The sequence below is a fragment of the Catharus ustulatus genome, chromosome 10, assembly GCF_009819885.2.
Source record: "Catharus ustulatus isolate bCatUst1 chromosome 10, bCatUst1.pri.v2, whole genome shotgun sequence".
NCBI classification, from domain to species: domain Eukaryota; kingdom Metazoa; phylum Chordata; class Aves; order Passeriformes; family Turdidae; genus Catharus; species Catharus ustulatus.
In genome coordinates, this window is record NC_046230.1 from 20,321,332 (window position 1) to 20,341,100 (window position 19,769).

The 19,769-nt window shown below is 39.8% G+C and overlaps 1 protein-coding gene across 1 annotated transcript in view; it reads left to right on the forward strand.

Annotated features, from left to right (window-relative positions):
• The window catches only part of TBL1XR1 (TBL1X receptor 1), a 105,344-nt gene that overhangs the window by 72,096 nt on the left and 13,479 nt on the right, over positions 1 to 19,769 (forward strand). Inside the window, 4 exon segments of the mRNA XM_033068996.2 lie at positions 13,220 to 13,322; positions 15,583 to 15,728; positions 17,191 to 17,410; positions 19,389 to 19,521. Coding sequence (XP_032924887.1) covers positions 13,265 to 13,322; positions 15,583 to 15,728; positions 17,191 to 17,410; positions 19,389 to 19,521 — 557 coding nt within the window. The 5' untranslated portion in view covers positions 13,220 to 13,264.

Consider the following 19,769-nt stretch of genomic DNA (forward strand, 5'->3'; position numbering starts at 1 on the left):
GAAGTATCAGAACTTGGCACTTATTCAAAGCTGTCCTTAGTGTGGGATAATTTGAGTTAGGCAGAATATTCCAATTTCTACAGGCAAGGAAAGAAGCTTGTTTTTGTTTTTCAGGGCTTTCTGTAAAAGAAAAGACTTCTCTTGATGACTCAGATATTGGAACAGTTCCCAGTTTAAGAAAAAAGGTATATTGCAGGGTATGGAAAATCTGGTCAAGGAGGCTGATAACACTGACAGTGTCATGTGCATTTTCCATGTATTATAAGCATATCACCTCAGTATACATGCTAGTCTTAATATTCTCAAAAGGCCCTTGCTACAGCTTCATTTTGAGAGAAAAAAAGCAGATGCTGAAGGCAGAAAGGGGATCAGCTTAATATCTTGACAACTTTTGGAGGCATGAGTGAGTTTTTCATCAAATATATATATGCTTGAAGGGAAAAATCAATACAGCTTCTTATTGAACTTTGGGTATAGCTAATATAGATGGAGATGTCTCTGCCAAAATACAGAGCACTGATACCTAGACAGTACAGGTTCTGCTCATGGAAACCTCCACAGTCAGATTTGAGCTATGGCACAGAGGAGGACGTGGAGATGGAATGTCTGCATTGAGGGTGGTTCCTGTAGCAGAAAACTGAAAATTGTATAAATTAAGGGAAAAGACACATGCTGGCTTGGAAAACAATTTGTCCCTTGTTGCAGAGTTCCTGGGAGTGAGGTGTTCCTGTCAGAGCTGCCTGTGTGCCCACCAGGGCTGGTGGTGTGCAGTGTCACAGTGGGACTGCACCGAGGGTCACTGCGCTCTCGTCCCTTGGTTGTCACCCCGCTGCCTCCTGAGCCCTGTGCAGAGGCAGTGACAGCCCTGAAGGGACCATCATGACAGAATGGTGGCCCAGGAATGCCCAGTCTTTCATTTTGTAAAAGTAAATCAGCACTCTGCCCTAGTGACCCACCCCTTCAGCCCCTACCCCACCTCTGGGTCACCTTTTCCAGAGCTGTCTCAGGAACTCACTCCTTCCCTTGGCAGCTCAGAGATGTTGCTGGGCTTGCTGTTGCTTTATTCCTCTATTACTTCATGATAGATCACACCAGTATTGCAGAACTGGCATACAGAGCAGTGAAAGAAGAAATGGGAATTTTTGCATTGGTCTCACATTGCTGATATTTTCTGTTGCAAATGGAAAATAGGATGAGTGCAGTGGTGATGCAGTGTCACTGCCTAGGACAATGAATCAGTGCTGGCTGCAGCTGCACTTGCTCTGAGTGGCCGTGCCCAGAGTCTGTAGCAGGGCTGAGATCATGGATATTAAACCCCTTTTGAAATATTTATAATAAGTTTAACAAATAAGAACTTTGCTTCTTCAAATACCAGAAGTAATGTTTGTTTCTTAATTTCTTTCATGGCTTTTGAGAGATGGGTCTTGGTAGGAAGTAGCCACAAAAGGCAAGAACTTCACATCCTATTCTTCATTAGAAATAATTCCGATATGGCATCTATGTGGTGTAGGTGCTTCTGGAAAATTTAGCTGCCTAACTTCACAGTTCACCTGAAATTAAATCTTGAGGTGCCAAAGTGGATACAGTTGGTTTTTGATCCACTTCACAGGCCCTTTTTCTGAAATTAATTTGTGTAAAATTTGTTTTAATTAGTGCATCTTTTTTTTCTTAAATGAGGAATATCTGATTTAATTTTTTCCCCTGCTAATTGGTCTTTAATTATGAGAAAAAACCCCAGGTGAAGATGGTTTCTTACAGCCCTTTTGCACCTGATGTTGTTTACATTGGTAACTGATTTCTGTATTTTGTCCTCAGACACTGCAGTTTGATTATTCCTGAACAAAAATGTGCTATAGTTGTAAGATGGCTTCTTAAAGACTCAGAGCTGTGGTTTGTACTTCTTACTATTGGTGTTGCTTTTGGTTTTATTTAAGAATAAGATGGGGTTGTAGGTGGCATTGGTGGAGTGGTATGAGGAAAGGAGGCATTTTTTGCAGATTAACCAGTAGGGCAGGGATAGTGCAGGAGTGTGGGAGTAGACACAACTCATGGAGATTCACACGTGTTCTGGTTTTGCATTCATGTGACCAATGCAGAAACACATTGTCTATGACTTTTGGTTTTGCAAAAAGTGGTGAGGGGGATTTCCGCTTTTTTCAAGATCCTGCACTCATAGTGGTTATTTACCTGCAGACTCCCACAGGCTCATTTCAGGCTGCTTTAGTGAACAGAGGTGGATGTGAAACTGCTTGGGCAAAGCAAAGAGTTGAGTTTTTAATCTGAGGGTAAACTTTCTTAAGCTTTCTTTAGAACTCCATTCATGCATAATGCTGCAGTCAGTTGTGAGTGACACGTCTTTAAATCTCTGGAGGTGAAATTCTGCTGGCCAACTGCATTAGATTTTTAGCATGTTTAATATCTGGGTAAATGGAGAAAAGCTTGTTTGAAGTGCAGTGTATTTCTGCTATTAATGTTCACAAGTGCCTATCTATCTGTTTGCCATTAATCCACAGCTCATGAGTAATACTGACCTTGTCCTAAGAAGTCAGAGGTATTCAAGGCTTTTGATAAAAAAATCCACATAACTGATTAATTGTTTTTCCTGTCCAAAGGGCATGGTCTTCTTTTTCTTCATCCCAAATTTAAAAACAGATAAAGAAATCTGGCCTCTTCTTCAGTAAGTAGCAGGTTCTAATGTAGTTGCTGTTGAGCTGATTCTGTGATTAATGGCCACTAAAGCTGGAAATTCTCTTTCCTTGTTAGCAGTTCCTATTTTCCTGACTTAAAATTTCAATAAATTGTAAGTAAAGGATCTTCTCTATATCCTGTGGGGTTGTTAGGTTGGATTTTTTTTCCTTTTTCACCCCATTATGGTATTCCCTCACAGGGGTTTTGTGTTTCATCCTTAATTTTTCAGAAACCCGGGACTCAGAGCTGTTACTGTTCAACAAGACATCTGCCTCAGGAAAAGAATTGGCAGCTTTTATGCATCACAAAGGAATTTCAGAAAAATTATTTATTCCCAAACTAGATTCTGCCAGAGTACATAATTCCACAACTTCTTTTCTCATGGGAAAGGCATAAAAGGCTAGGCTTAACAATGGGGAAATAAGCTGGGTTTATTTGCGTTTAGAATGGATCAAAGCCTCTTCAAGACCTGTTCTGTGCACTGAGCACCTCGTTACTGCCTCTCTCTTTTTCATATGTTTATATCCTTAACACTGCTGAAGCTGTACTGTGCCTGATAATCCCTCATCTTCTCCAAAATAATGCAGGGGTCAGGAAAGATGCTCACAGACACAGAGTATCCTTCCACTCCAGGAAATGCTTCTCCTGCTCCATTTGCGTGGTCAGTATTATTTATGGAGTAGTTCTGTCAACTTCTTATGCTGAAAATAATACCTGCACTTGAAAATAACTTTGAAAATGTTAAAAAAACGGAGGTGAGAGTATTCAGCTCAGACATGAGGGGCAGGGTAAATGAGGGGGTGGATCCTTTGTTGGAAAAGGTCGTGTTCATATGCCCAGACTGATGCGTGTTTGGTTTTTGGTTTTAATTTGGTTGTTCACTAGAAAAGAGGAACCAGTCCCCAAAGACCTGCAGGAATTTAGTGTAGTTACCCAAGTAATGATAACCTTACTAAAACCCAAACCTCAATAAAACCCAAAAATACATTTTTTTTGCAAAAAATCCCATTCCAACACCATGGCCACCAATGAGTGTTGCCAAACTTGGGCTCTAGCAGAATTCACTGCTCTTAGAACTGCCAGGCAAGGGCTGCTTGGATCCCTTGAGGCTCAGCCATGCAGGTCCCCAGCCACAGCACAGAGCACAATTTGGAATCTTTATTTAGGTGTTGGTTGTGCAGAAGTTCTAGCTGTGCAGTCTGAATGGAGCTGAGCAGGGAGGTGCCCAGCTAACCCACTGCAGGTACCAGCCTGGGGCAGAGAGGAGGGGCTGGCTGTGCCCTGGTCCCAGCCTGTGCACCTGCTCAGGTGCTGGCAGCTCACAGCAGTGCTCTGTTGTGGTTGCTCTGTGCGGGTGTCACTCCAAATCACCTCCAATTCTTGTTGTTATGGCAACATTAAAAAGACTTCCTTATCAAGAATGAGGGAACCCATTCTGCTAAATACACTGAAGTGTCTCAGACAAAGGCCTTTCTCCTGCAGGCAGTTCAGGACATGACTCAGGGCACCAGGCTAAACAAACAAGGACAAATAAAATGAACAGGATTTACTTGGACTAGAAAACACCATTATTGACGCGGAATTTATTTTTTTTTTTCAACCAACAGAATTTATTTGTGCAAAATGTTAGCAACTTGTGTTATAATGGAAAAGAATGAAAGAAGGAGATAGAAAAGGAGTGACTGAAGGAGGTGGAGGTGAATGCTCTGGAGAGCAGATGGAGAGATGGGCTTAGGAGTGCAGAGTATGTGTAGCTCTGCACGGTGAGGAGGTGAAAACCAGGGCAAATGTGTGACCACAGGCTTTTGAGATCGGATGTCAGATCAAGAGATGAAAGCTGGAAGATGGATCACCAGCTTTGGAAAGATAGCAAGAGCAGTGGGCAGAGGCTGCAAAAGGTGACACTGCAGGAAAAGGGAAGAAGAGCCCACAGAGCTGTGTGAAAAAATCCCCTGTCAGGATAGGGCTGCTGTTGTAGGAGTGCAGAAATACCTCCCCACAGCTGCTTCTGGGAACTACATCTGCTGTTTTATTACCAGCAGGTAGCAATGTAAATAGTTTAATCATAACAAATAGAATGCATGCCAGGCTATACAGTCACTAATCACCATTCCACAATAAGATTTACAGAACACACAAAACCCCCCCAAAAAACCACAGACAGCTGAGAACTGACTAATTACAAAAGTCTGCCCAAACTTCAGCGGTTTTCCATGGACAAATAAGTAGCATTAGCTGGAGAATGAGTCTTGTTTTGTACGCTATCAGCATCCAGCAGCAGCCTGGTGAAAAACTGTGTCACTGTTACTGCACCAGTATCCATCAGCTCAAGCAATTGATGTAGATGTAATCACTGTCTCTAATAGAAATAAAGTCAGGGTAATGGAACATTGTCACAGGATCAATGTCTCCTGTTTTGAAAATAAACCCCCTCAGCTTTGCTTTTGCATTTATGTACCAGCAGGCGACCACATCATTCAATTCAATTGACACAGTCCCTTAGAGCCCTGAATGATCTATTGTGGGAACATCAGGAAGAACATATTGGAAAAAATGGAATGCTCCTGATCAGACTTGCAGGCCATGTTATTTAGTGGGTTTTCTACCAGTGAAAATAAGTGAGAACAGAAACTTAGCACAGTATAGATATTTTTAATCCTGTTTAACTGTTAATTTCTACAGGTTCTTGATCAAAAAGAGTGAACCACAGGAGTTGTGTTTATTTTCAGTGCTGGTGTTCACAAATAGAAAAGCATTTTTGGACCTTGCCTCTCCCCACCTTAGTCTCAGCAGAAGCCCTTGACAGGGCTCATTTTGACTCACTCAAGGGCTCTTCTCAATCTGTTATTTTCTCAGAATTTTTTACACAGTTTGATCCAAGTGAGGTTTAATGGGTGTGCTCCCACATTCATCCATAATTAATTTCTTGCAAAGGCTTTAATGCGGCACAGGAGATCAGCAGCCATATAGTTGCATACTTGAAACCAGGTGCATGCCAAAAAAGGCGTAAAGAGGATTTTAAACAATGTTACAGAAAAGGCTTTTTCCAGTTTTTCACCTTTCTTGGACTTCATTCCAGCAGCTGTTCTGTGTCTAGATCCAGGCAGCATTAGCAGGCAGCTATTTCAGCACTGAGTAAAGCCATTGAACAATTTCACAAAGCCTTTTGAGACAGGTTCTGAAAGTTGGATTGCAGAAGTCTTTATTTATTGGAATTAGGTACTCCTGAAGGACTGTAACTGTCTAAAGGGACATCCTTCTAATGGCCTGAGAATGGAAGCTGCAGAGCTTGTTTGGTGTTCCCACTGCTCCTGAGATGCCCCTCTAATAAGAAGATTTTCCGTTTTGAGGGATAGATGGACAGATGTCTCTCCCTGGAGGAATGCCAAGCATTTGTCTGGTGCTTCCCTCTCCATTACAGAGATATATTTAGCACACACAGCCTGGAATTTGGACCTTGCAGGTCATCCTGAAGTAATCCATACTGGCCAAGCCTACACCAGCGCTCCCTCAGGTGATGCTGCTAATTCTGATCTTCAGTCAGAACCAAGCACTTTCTAATCAGTTTTGCAAATGCCACATTTCCAGTTTTGCTGCCATAATCATCAGTCCAGCTGTGTGTGGGTAGGACAGTCTAACCCTGAAGGTCATTCCATCAAGCCACAGGTTCTTCCTTCCTAAAAATGCTTTTAGTCTGCATTGGACAATTGATCAAGGAGCATTTATAATGTTTAGATATATTTCCTGGTGTATTCTGATAATTATTTAAGTATTGAAATAGGTGGTGGTTTAATCTTTGAACTGCTATGTCTGGACAGTTTTCATTTAATCCCAGTTTTTCTCCATCAGGGAGCCTGAGCTCTGTGATTAAAAATCCTTCACTAAACAAGATGTTTGGGGTGGCTTTCATAGAGTACTCAAAAATGAGGCAGGACTTACTGCTGGAGGTTTTACTACATGTTCTGAGCAGCTGAGTTTGGCTTTTAAGTTATAAAGGAACATATTTGCATCTGCAGAAGGATGTAACAGGACTAACTCCATTTCAACAAGGTTGTAATTGTCATGCAGGAGAGTTGTGCCTTTTAAGAGATGTCACAGAATCACAGAGTGATTGGCATTGAAGGGACCTCTGGAGATCCTGTAGTCCATCTGTGTCTGCTTTCATTGCTACCTAGAGAGTTGAAAAGTCTTTAAAATACTAATACACAATATGTCTTCACAATTCTGATAAAATCTTCTCCAAACATCATTTCTTCTGATGTTGCACTGTAATAATGAAAAGAAAAAAAAATGTTTAAGAATGTAAAGTGTTGAATAAAGTGTCAATACCAGAAATATCCCTGTATCTTTGCTCAGCCTGGGGATTTACAAAATGTGACTGCCAAGAATCACTGCAAGATGCCCTGTAGCTGTCCAGGAAGATGTATTTTCAACTCTACAAAGCACAGAAGTTTGCAGCTTTGTAGCCACAGCCGTGGAAATCCAGCACTGGATCTGCTGTCGCTTGTGCCTGTGCTGTAACATCCGGAATTCCAGCCCCCTGGGTCACACAGCATGACTTTGGGGAGGAGATTCAGAGTTCAGTAATTAAATACTACTTTGCTCTAGGCAAAATCAACAAATGGGCTTCATCTGCAGCATATTTTGTAACTGTACTCAGGACTGGGCTGCATTTTTCAGATAAGTAGACAGTAAGTTACTTTTAGCCAAGGTTTTGGGTCATTTTATGTTTTGTTGTGGGTTTTGTTTGGTTTTTATTTTTTTTCCTTCTCTTCCCTTTCAGGGTTGTAATTCTTTTTCTTCAGAAGATTTCAGACTGGCTTTGTCATCTTGTATTCTTCATACTCTCAAATTGGCATGGAAAGGCAGAGACTGTTGCCATAAATTAGGTCACTAAAGCTGAAGTACAGAATACAAATATTTATTGCCTGAGCTAAGGAAGGCAATTCAGATGAGGAAAGGAAAAGTTATTTCTTTAGTGTTCAGAAATTAAGCTGTATTCCTGAGGTTAAAAGCAAAGCAATAGAGTTAAACAATGAACATGAGAAGCATCTCTTGGTTTAAATTACTAGAAGGAAAACTAACAAAGCCTGATGATATGAGAAATCAGTAAGAAGGTTCATAAGATAGAATTACAGATAATTTTAATGCAAGTGCACATCTGATATATTATTAAATCTTAAACAGAAGGGCATTTAGGTAATAGCAATTTAGAGGCACAGGTAAAATGGAGAAAATGAGAACACTATTTGGAGATGTTACAGAAAACACTTGGGCATTTAATTTGGAAAAATGTTTTTCTTTTAATTCAGAATGTTGGAATTCCTAACTGCAGATCACCAGATAGGAAAACTTTACTAAGGGTTCAACTATACTATGCCCAATACTATAAGAGCAAATAGGAGTGTTTAGAGCAAGTAGTTGGTGCCCTTGAAGAAAAGTCAACCTTTTTTTGTTTCTTTTTAGAGTGTGACAAAATGTTTAATCAAAAATTAATAAATAAATCTAATAAATTCTTAAACAAAAGTATGTACAATACAAGTCATAGACTCATGCTTGATATAAAGAAATCACTATTTTATTTCAGAATTTTTCCTTTATGAAGCATTTCCAAAGGGCCCTGCACATCTCTTCCTTGGATGTAAACTTAGCAATTTCATCAGTCATTGTGAATGGGCCCATCATTTCTCGTGGAAGAGCATTTGGAGAAAGCTTTAGTAAAACAGCAACCACAAGGAATGGTGTTTTGTGGTTTAAATCTCCAGTTCTGTAACCTGTGGTGGCTTTGGTATCTGAATGAAGTCCTGCTGACACCTCACTCATCCAGGAGTTTACCAGGTCTGAGTGGCTGGGCCGAAACTGCACCCTTTGATCTTTTTATTTTAATTATCATGGCCATTAAAAACAAGAAAGGCTCTTATGCAACAATTGCTAAAATGTCTATGTGCACATATGCTAACAAAATATTTGTCCAGATTTCTTGCAAAAGAGGAAAAAATAAAATCTCTAATGGCAATATTTCTGTTGTAAGGGATTTATTGTTTCTGTAGCCAGACTTCTGTTTTCCATGGATAAATGTAGCAGTCTGTTTATGTCTGAACATTAAGCATTCTTCAGAGCTACCCAGAGCATTAGCTGCTCCCTTTAACATATCATGTTTGGTATCAAACTAATGATTGGTATGTTTTTGGAGAATTATTATTCACAGCAGCCTGACAGGTTTTCCTGTTATCCTACCTATTGGGAGTGTGTTCAAGCCCGCCTACAACTGCAGAAATATCCTTTCTTAGGCTGTTATTTGATGATACAATAACTCTAATTGTAGTGTAACTCCAGTATACATTATCAAATGGTGAGCAAGAGATACTCAGTAATAATCTGATCTATAAACTTTCTCTGCCAGTTCAGGTTTATCTGAAAAAAACCCTAAAGGACCAAAAAACCTATTAGGCCAGGAGCCATATCGGGTGGCATCTGTTCTCCTCATTTGGCATGAGCCTGGACAAGGAGTACAGAGCTAGCACAAACATGTGGAGTGGAATAATGATTTGTCAGAAACACAACCAGGTCTCCATCGTTGGGACACTGTGGTGTTGGTGAGAGTGGAATTTGATCTGCTCTTTATGGATTTTAGTTGTGCATTTTAGTGTGAATGGTCCTCAAGGGACAGAGGTGCAGGGCTCAGACCTGCCCTGTCCAAAACACAGACACACTTCTGCCAGGCTGGGGGCAAACCAGTGCTGGTGTTGTCTCTGGGATAAGAAACCTCATTTCCTTTGAGAAAAAAGGATTTTTGTGTGATTGTTGGCATGGAATGAGTGGGTCAGTTTGTCTAAAGCACAGGCGTGGGTCTGGTCTGCTCCTGGCCTGTTATTGAGGAAATCTCAAGGACAGCATCTCTGTTGACTTTTATGGCTGATGTGTGTTATGCCTGATAAATTTTGGGACTTTAGGGACTTTCTATAGCAGCATTAAAAATTACCTGGGATGTCTGGATGTTGTGCTGATTCTGACTGAGCAGTGTGTTACAAACCACAGGCCCATGCCCTGGCAGGGAAATAAAACCTGGGAAGAGGCTGCTGAAATGGAATTTTTTTGGGCAGGGAATATCCATCCTGGTGTGATCCCATGAGCAATTTGTAAACTCTCTACCCATCCTTTTTTTAATCTCTCTTGGGGTATTTTATTTATTTATTTAATCCTAGTTTTTCCAGTGAGGAATCTGCTTCACATGCGCTGTGCCTGCTCCAGGGTGCAAAACAAAAGTAGAGGCAAGTGGGAGAGATTTCCTTTAAAAGCATAATTGGATCTAAAACAGCAATGACTTTGTAATTGCACAGAATGTTTTGAGGAAGACCTGGAATGTTCCTAAGGGCAAGGAAAAAAAGGGGCCTTAAGGATTTCATCACATTTTTAGAATGGGTTTGGGACATAAAGCTGCAAATATTTTAAGATATTTTTAATGGTCCCTATGCAAATTAGGCTACAAATCTAAGACTGCTAGGAATTATATGTTAACTTATACTTATTTTTGTCTCATTTTTGTGTGTCTCTTAGGTGATTTAATTTCCGCATATAAAATGAGGAATATTATTATCTATTAAGGTGCCCAAAATAAGTAGTTAATTGCTTATGGAAACTGAATTTGGGGAGAATTGACCAGTAATTTTTTTAGGATGTGGGGTACATGTGTACATACATGGGTGCATTGTCGCAAACAATTTGAGGGTTGGCGCATAAGCCTGGTGTTAATTCAGAGTGTGTCAAAGGGAAATAAGTATCATGTCCTTTTCCACTGTATTTTCTGTTTAATGTGATGTTTTGCTTTGGGTTGGAAGGAAGGTTTGGTGTTGCTCGTTCCTCTCACATCTCTTGTGTCACTTTGCTGCAGGACACTCATCCCCAGGCTCAGCCTGCAGTGGGGCAAACACAGCAAAGACCTTCCAGAAAATGTAAAAACAAGCACTGAAAACATGCAGAGAGCAGGATTTGGGTAAAACAGCAGAACCTTTCCCTTGCCAAGGCCCTGCTCAGGCACTCTGTGCGTTTTTTGGAGCTGTTTGTGTTTTTCTGGTGGCACCTCTGGTGCTGCAGTGCCACCTCCCGATGGCCAGGCAGGACAGTCCCTTTCCAAAACCTCTTCAAAACTCAAACCAGCCTGGGAAATGAGCCTGCATCCATTCGTGGGGGAAAGAACACTTCTGACAGACTAGCAAAACGTTAGGCTTGTTTTTTTTTAGCTACCCAGCTACATAACAGGGGAATTGATGTGGCACCTCCACGGTTCTGCTTTGAGGGGGGAGCCCACTTGATATAAATAATTCAGGACCTCTCTGTGTGACAAATAGCACTTTCATCAGATTTCTGCGGTTTGATCTGTCGTTTTTGGTGATGCAGCAAGATTTGGAAAATCTGTGACAGACCCATGAAACAAATACTGCTATTTGTGTGTGTGTACATAATGTAAAAAATCCTTCTTTATGAGTCTCTTTAAAGTTAATTACCCTCTTCTTTGAAGGAAAATATTGTTCCTCTTCCTACAGCAGTTTTCTGTAAAAAACACTCTTAAAGAAAGATAATTTGCTCCATGTATGGCAACAAAACATAGCTGAATAAAATGAGTGTTTTGGTCCTGCACATGGTGGAATTGGTTACTAATGCATGAAATGGCTGAAAATGCCATTCATTTTACATTCTGCTCAATAAATAAATCCCCAAAGTATATATTGGAGTTTGGCAGGGATGTCTTGTACCCCAGCTATGGCCTGGGCTGTGGAGGGGTGGGGTAGGGTTGGTATCCATGTACCTTCCTTTACCAGTTGTGTTGCATTTACTAGAAGTCATTGTCTTGGGGCAGCTTTTTTCTTTAGAAATGAGAAGGATTTAAGTAGAACTGTAATTTTATTTTTTCCCTAATAAACTAAAGCCATCTCCCCCACAGCATGGGTGTGAGCTGGGAACCACATGCCTGGGGCAGGTTTGGGGATGTCCGTGTGTGGTTTCAGGCAAATAAATTCCTTTTCATACCCAAGTTCATCCTTTAGCTCCTGCTTTTCTTGAGGGGTGTAATTGGGTCTTGTCTTTACAGCATGATGGGACTTGTGGGAAAGTCACATCCTGCAGGGCTGTTCCCACTGTCCACTTCAGCTGCAGCTGACTGGATAATCTCAGAGTTAGGTGGTGAGAAAAACAGTGTGGTCATTCTCTCCTGTTACCTTGGGAGTTCTTGCTAGGCAAAGATGCCCAGGGAGAATACACATGGCAGCCTTAAAATGCCAATCATAGCCTTGTAGTTGTTACTTTCCCTTTATTCACCACTTTCCCACTGGAGCAGCTGTGTAAGTGGCCTGACCATGCAGCCATGTATCAAGAACATTTTGCTTTGGACAATGTAGGAAAACCCACTCTCTAGTACTTTTTTACACCAGATCCCAGATCAGACTTGGTCAAATAACAGTAGGAAAGTCACTTGCCTTCTCAAATTCCAGTTCTATAGGACAAACAATGGTGGTGGTCAGCTGGGTAAAAACCTGGGAGGGTTTGCTGATGAAAAGTGCTGGACAGATAATAGGAACAGGAGGTGGACATTATTTCATAACAAATTCTGGAAGCTGATGTTTTCACTTGTTTACTTGGAAAGGTCAGAATTTTTAGATATTCAGACATGATGAGAATGTTCTCAAAAATGAGACTTTGAATTAGAAAAAATACTGTATTCTATCTCTTCATGTCTTAAAGACTGTTGTTGCTTCGTATTTCCCAGGTTTATAATCAAAAGCACATACAGTTTGATACATTATTTGTTTTGCTAAATATTTGCCATTACTAAGATCAAGAAAAGATTGTGTATGTAAATATATATCCCATCAATATTTTTGAAGCACTGATTGAAAGCCTAGGGAAGTGTTACTAAGAATGGACTGTTTAAAGTTTGTTTCTAATGTGAAGAATTCCTTTTGCAAAGCCAAAAGGTATGGCTGAGATGTTTCCTCATCTTTAGTGGGATTAGCTGGGCTTGTTTGAACGGACACCGTGTTGCAGCTCAAATTGTTCTGTGCCTTTTCACTAGAGCAGGAGTGCCTGAAAATTGGAGTAGATAAAAGTGAGAACCTGCCTGGATGCCAACGTGAAAACAAGTTCTTGGTCTTTGTTAACCAAGAGAGAGACCCATGTTATAAAAAATGTGTTCCATAACAGTAATATAGATTGGATGAAATGTACTCAGTATTTTTTTTTTAAAACCTGTGAACTGAGGCCTTTTGTAGTACTGCTGTTAAACAGCTGAGTTTCCCAGTCCATACCAGCTTGCATCTTATGAGAATCCGGTCCTTCAATATTTAATTTACTGACCTTTATTTTGTGGCGAGACAAATGACTTTTTAATGACTCCAGCAGACTTATTTGCATTTTAAAATAAAGCCATTGTCTATGCTGCCAGGGAGCTACTTACTTTATAAATATAGCATTTGTTGGGAAATACCTATTAGGTACTAAAAATATTTAATTGACCTACTTTTTTTTTTATTTCCAGGGTTGTGTCCTTTGTTGTGACCTCATGGTTTAACTGGGAATAAAGATGAGTATAAGCAGTGATGAGGTTAACTTCCTGGTATATAGATACTTGCAAGAGTCAGGTGAGTTTTTACAATTTTGGTTATTTAACAATGCATAATTTATTTGATCTTCATCTGCAACTGGCTTTAACAAACACAGGCTCATTTAATTATTTTGCCAGTAGGCATGTGCTTCTGTCTGAACTGTTTCTTGGTGTTTCTTCTCAACAAGAGAATGAATTCCTGCCAAGTTACCTTCTGTAACTTAATCAGATTTAGTCATTTGGAGTCTTCAGATGGCAGTCAACCAGCCAAGGACTCACTCGATTGCTAAAATGCATTTTCCTGGAGATCACTTCTCTGCAGGGTGATGATGGCACTTTGCACCATTTTCTTCAGGGCTACTTGAAGAAGAAAATAGAATGATCAACAAAATGCTGTTTTTTCCTGTTGTCTTGGAGTGGTGGTGCTCCTGCCAGCTGGTCTTGTGTAGCTGAATTCCTTGCCTGAACGTGGCTGTGGGAGGGCAGATGTGGCTGAGGTTCAAAGGAAGAAGTGACAACTGTGACTATGGCTTGTATCACTTGACTCTAAAGAGATATGAACAGATTTTTTACAGGAATAACTCTTGGGGGTTCCCAAAAGTCTCTTCAGGACCTGTTTTTGGAGGATTTTGTCCTTTTGAGTAGCCAGAATCTCCTGCTTCTTAGGAGAAAAAGACATGTGAAAAGAAGTCAGATCCCTCCACACTGACTGTATCTGCACAACACAAGAATGCAGCAGTGCTCCCTTATTTTTAAATTTCCCCAAGCCAGTCAGATCAGCAGTTTGAGTTTGTGTTGCATGTTTGGGTTTCTAGATGCAGCCATATGGCTGCAGGGAGTTTTGTGGTGGTGGTGGTTATTGGTGAAGCTCTGTAAGAGACAACATCATCTTCTACTCACAACTCTGATATTGATTGCTTAACACAGCCTACATTTAGAATGGGAATATTTGACTGGAAGTCAGGGCATGCCCCAGTAAATGAACAAGTGATGATTGTCAGCTGGCAGGAGGGAATATGATCTCAGCAACACATAAAAGAAGTCTGCATATTAAAGCAAAAATAAACTCCAGTCTTAAGATAATAGTGTAAGACATCAACTTTAATGTATGTACAAATAGGTATTTAAGAAAATATACACATATATTTCATATCTTACCTTGCCGTTTCAACGTTTATTGATTTGTAGTTTTTGTTTAGTGATGACTGATGGGTGGCTTCAGGCTTCTTGAAAATGCATTTGACTGATGCAACATATGTCCAGTGCTCATGGACTTCCCAAACTGAGGCAGAGAAGCACCAGAAGCAATGGTGGATGGCAGACTTTTACAGTTTCTGCTTGTCAAAAGAAAGCAAAACCTAATTTTTCCACCTGAATTTACTGAAAACTACTCCACGTTCTTATTCCACTTGCAGATTGCTTTTGTCATAGAAGCCAAACTTACAAAATTGCTTCATCTTCATTTGAAAGTTTGAAGGCAGCTTCTTGCTTACCTGACAGGGAAAAAGGGGGAAAAAAAGTGGTTTAAGAAAAAACGCCATGACAATAAAGTTACTTTGCTGAAGCAACAATTTTTCTCTATTTTTTCAGCTTAAATTCTCTTTTTAAAACTAATTTAAGCTTTTTTTTTTGTTTTTTACTAATTTAAGCTGTCAATTTTTTTTTACTGATTTGATCTATAACTTTTTTTTTTTTAGCTTAAATTCACTTTTTCAGTATGATCAACTAAATAGCAAGCAGCTGCCATTGCTGCACCATAACATGTTTGCCACTTCTTAATCAGTGCACAGGGCTGATGTAACTCTAAATGCCAGAGCATATACAATTATGGCAGCACTGTACCATGACCTGAATTCTGTTCACATACAGATCCATTTCACTTTCATGGGTATCAAATCAGGGAGTGCAAATAGTGAGTCTTGTGTCCTGGATATATGTTATTTTTATTAAATACTACATATGATACAATACTTACATGTAGTTTGTGAATATATAAACACATTTAAATGCTGTAGTGAATTGTATATTCTGTATTGATTCGTGCACAAATGTTTTGCCATTGATACTATAATTAATAATTGTTGTGTTTATATATGAACTTTGCTTTTCTCTTGTTGTGCACTTGAACTATGAGGGAATTGAGGTGTTTTGACAAGTTTTGGTAGTTCAGGAGCATGCTGTAGCATTCATTATATTTTGCATAATTTGCTGAGGTTTTAAACAGAAGGTCCTACCATGGTACACAAGTAGCATTGTCTGTCTGTAAATCAATTCTGATGTCTTTGCCTTGTCTTTAGGGTTTTCCCATTCAGCATTTACCTTTGGTATAGAGAGCCATATCAGCCAGTCTAATATAAATGGTGCTCTGGTGCCACCAGCTGCTTTGATTTCCATCATCCAGAAAGGTCTGCAGTATGTAGAGGCAGAAGTCAGTATTAATGAGGTAAGGAGGCTTTGCCTGCAGGAGCATTGTGTCCTTGCTTGCAGTAAGTCTGAATGTTAGTATTGTTTCTTAACTTTCTTGTATCCTATTTATTTACTTTTACTTCAGATTCCTTACTGCTGGTGTTCACCATGACTCCAGTGGTGGAACCAGAGTGGAGTGACATAACTGGGTGGGGGTTCTGCCCAGTGCAGCCACACAACACCAGGCATGGTGTTCTGGCTCATTGCTTAAAGGTCCGTTGTCTGTAGAGTTTGTACCCTACTCTAATGTTGTATTGCATCCAGACAAGTGTGACAGGATGATAACTGAGAGCAGTCATCTCTTCATGTTTTGGTTTTGTAGGCACTAGGGAGGAGGGAGAGCACTGTGCAGCTCTTGTCTGGGCTCTTGTGTCATCACAGTGAAGTAATGTGAGCCCAAAGGCAAGGTTTCCAAGGAGAGAGAGGGTTTGAATTTGTGGCAGGAAGGCTGAAGGTATATGCCAGTTTGCCTTTTGCCTCTGCTGGCTAATTCATCTTCAGCAGGATCTATTAAATTTGATGTTTAAATGGTTATTCCAGCAGTACAGAAAGCTATGTATCTTCCTGCCTGATGCTGCAGACACTCTCCCTCAATTTCCATTCTCATTTGTGCCTGGAAGGTGAGAAGCCTTTCTGTGTGTCAGTTACATTAGAGAAGGAAACTTTTTTTTTCCCCCCCATTAATTCTGCTCACTTTCCAGTCTCCCTTATGTCTGCTGTTTGTGTGGTTTTCACAGTCCTAGTGAAGCAAATCCTTTCCCTTAGGAAGCCTCAGAAAAATAAAGCAAGTGATAGGAATAGAAGAAGACCCTATATTTATTGCAAGGAATCCTTCTAGTCCCTAAAAATAGATCCTTACAAAGCCCTAGCATATGTATAAGGGTATTTTTAACTGGGTCTTGTCCATTTCAGGATAAAATTCTTCCTTGTTGTTTGAAAGCATGCCAGCACTGTTTAAAAAAAGGAAGAAAACTAGTCAACTCCCCAGATAATATGTTTATGGAAAGTATTAGTCTAATAAGACTATAACTTCACAAGTCAGTGACCTGAGTTGCAATGTTTGCAGCTCTCTCTTCAAACAAACCATTAGATTTTGCTGCAGCCACTCATGTTTGAAATCATATTCATAGATAGCTTACAGAATTTTTTGCTTTAGCAGACAGTTCAGCAAACTAGAAACAAGTAACTTTTGATTCCACAAGCTCTCCCAGAGGCCTGCAGTGGCTTTTTTTGCATATTTATGGTGGTCACTTAACTTCAGACTAAAATTCCAGTCCTGACCACAACAATGATGAGATACCACTTCCAGCACCATACATAAACTGCTTTATTCTATTAAATCAAAACATTTTCTTTAGTTTTGCTTGGAATCTTTGCCCCTAATGTTAATTTGTACTTGGTGTTATTTTTTTTTCTTTTCTCCCTGTGCTGTAATTTAGGATGGTACCTTGTTTGATGGTAGGCCGATAGAGTCTCTCTCACTGATAGATGCAGTGATGCCTGATGTGGTACAGACAAGACAGCAGGCCTACAGAGACAAACTTGCACAACAGCAGGCAGCAGCTGCTGCAGCTGCAGCTGCCACCAACCAACAAGGATCAGCAAAAAATGGAGAAAATACTGCAAATGGAGAGGAGAATGGAGCACACACTATAGCAAGTAAGTTGAGACAGAAATGGCTTTAAGCTGGGTTAGCATTTCCTAGTTGTTTATCATAGCATGAGCTTGTAGACAATGGGGTAAAAATGTAGAGTTTGGAGTAACCCTTCAGCTTACAGAGAATTCTTTCATCGTGGGTGATCCTTGAACAGATCATGTCTCACATTTGGCTGTCCCCAGTTTTGATATCTGGGGTTGCAGGAGTCAAACTGCTGCATTCATTAATTCACAATATTCCCTTGACTGGACTCACTTTCAGTACTGCTTCTTTTCCATCACCTGAAGGTTTTTCTCAGGGCTTTGCATAAAAAGGGAAAAAAAATCAAGACATTCCTGTATAAGGAATGAGGAGAAGAGTCTGCCAGTTCATGTCTGATTAAAACTGAGTATTGCTTGTGAAGCTCTGCAAACTCCTTCCAACAGGTTCTGTAAATCCCATGGATCCAAGAGCTGTACCCGGCCCTTCTAGTGATGTTGAGGTCAGGGTTTCTGTGTCCATTTCTCTTTTATTAATATCAGCTTTTGTGATTTGCTATTCAAAATTGCTCGATGCAAATGCTCTCAGGTTGGCTTTATTCTTGAATTCCAATTTAGCTGTGATTGGTGAAATAGATGAGTCCTGTTTGTCAAGGAACATACCTTACAGTGAGGCTTAGTATGGGAAAGTTTGACTCAGGCATTAAACTGTAATTTTGAAACTACTCTTCTGGAAGTGTGAATTGTATGTTTAAGTGTGGGAGTCACAGTTCTTTCTGTAAAAACACCTGAAGAAATGACATTTTTGAGAGAGTATTAATGTTAATATTGAGCCATGTACAAGTTTTACTGCCTGATTTTACTAGGCTTTTTCATTAGTATATATGATAAAAAGCTAGAAATACATTCTTTGGCTGAAGCAAATGAGGTCTCTACTTTGATGCTTTCATTTAAAAATCTCAAAGGAATATTTACTTGGTAACTGTGAACTGGATAGAGGAAGGGTAGACCTGGGATCTCAGCCCTGTTAAATGTGATCTACCAGCAACCCCTGCTGGCTGTACAGCACTTCAGACTGGCATCAATCTGACTGAAGCAATGCTTTATGTGGTGCTCTTTCTGAAAAAATATTCATGTTTTAATAGCCTTTTCTATTTTCTCACATGCACAAACAGTGACAGAAACACTTAATGCTAAATTAAGCAGTAGCTGTGAAATTATTTCTTTAACTGCAGTGAATAAATATGGAACAGGTGAACTGTGCAGCATTTCTTACATTCTGCATTTGCACTCACTGTGAAAATTTATTTTTAATAATAGAAAATGATTGATGGTAGATGCCAAGAAAACTGTTTTGTCAGTTGAATTACCCCCAGTATGTTCCACAGAACAATATGGTTTCAACCTCACTCCCATGCAGAAAGTTACACTGCCATCATTCCACAGTAATTGCTGATGAAGTTTGAGAAGCTTGGTTATATTTGCTCTATCACCAAATGTGATTATATTCATTAAAGTCATTTTGTAAATGGAGTGTCAGAGATGTAGATTTAAAACCTGTTTGACTGCAATTGGTGAAAAGAGAGATTTTTGAAAATGAATGTGTTGTAAATGTATTCTTACAGCACAAGCTAGACTGGTAACATATTGTACTATGCAGTATTGGGCCTGAAAAAACAGAGTACTTGTAACAGCATTTATTTTTAGCACAGCAAAAAATTAACTTTGCCCTAATTCTGAAGCTCCAAAATTAAACCCACTTGGATGTGAAGGTTTACAGGGGCGAAGAGCTTTCTCACATTTTCGAAACTCCCCATCTGTTTATAGTGCTTCATTAATTGGAACTGAAAAAATAAAAGAGCATGACAGCTCTGTCAAATTTTTGAATCACATAAATTGTGAATTCTTGCACTCATCACAGAAGAATCTGAACCATACAGGAGTCCCATTGTCCCGAAATGCTAAAATCCACCTGTGTGAACTGCTGTTTCCCATAATGCAGATAATCACACGGATATGATGGAAGTAGATGGAGATGTGGAAATCCCTCCCAACAAGGCAGTGGTGCTGCGTGGCCACGAATCCGAAGTGTTCATCTGTGCCTGGAACCCCGTCAGTGACCTTCTGGCCTCAGGGTACGTGCCCTGCCCACCTGGGCTGTGTGTGCTGTCCCTGCTGGGGCAGGGAAAACCCCCCAAACGTCCAATGCCATGGTGCCGTTTAGGAAATAGTGCCTTTACATGGAGAATAATAGTAATAATAATAATAGTATTAATAATAATAGTATTAATAATAATAGTATTAATAGTAATAACAATAATAATAATAATAACAATAATAATAATAATAATAATAATAATAATAATAATAATAATAATAATAA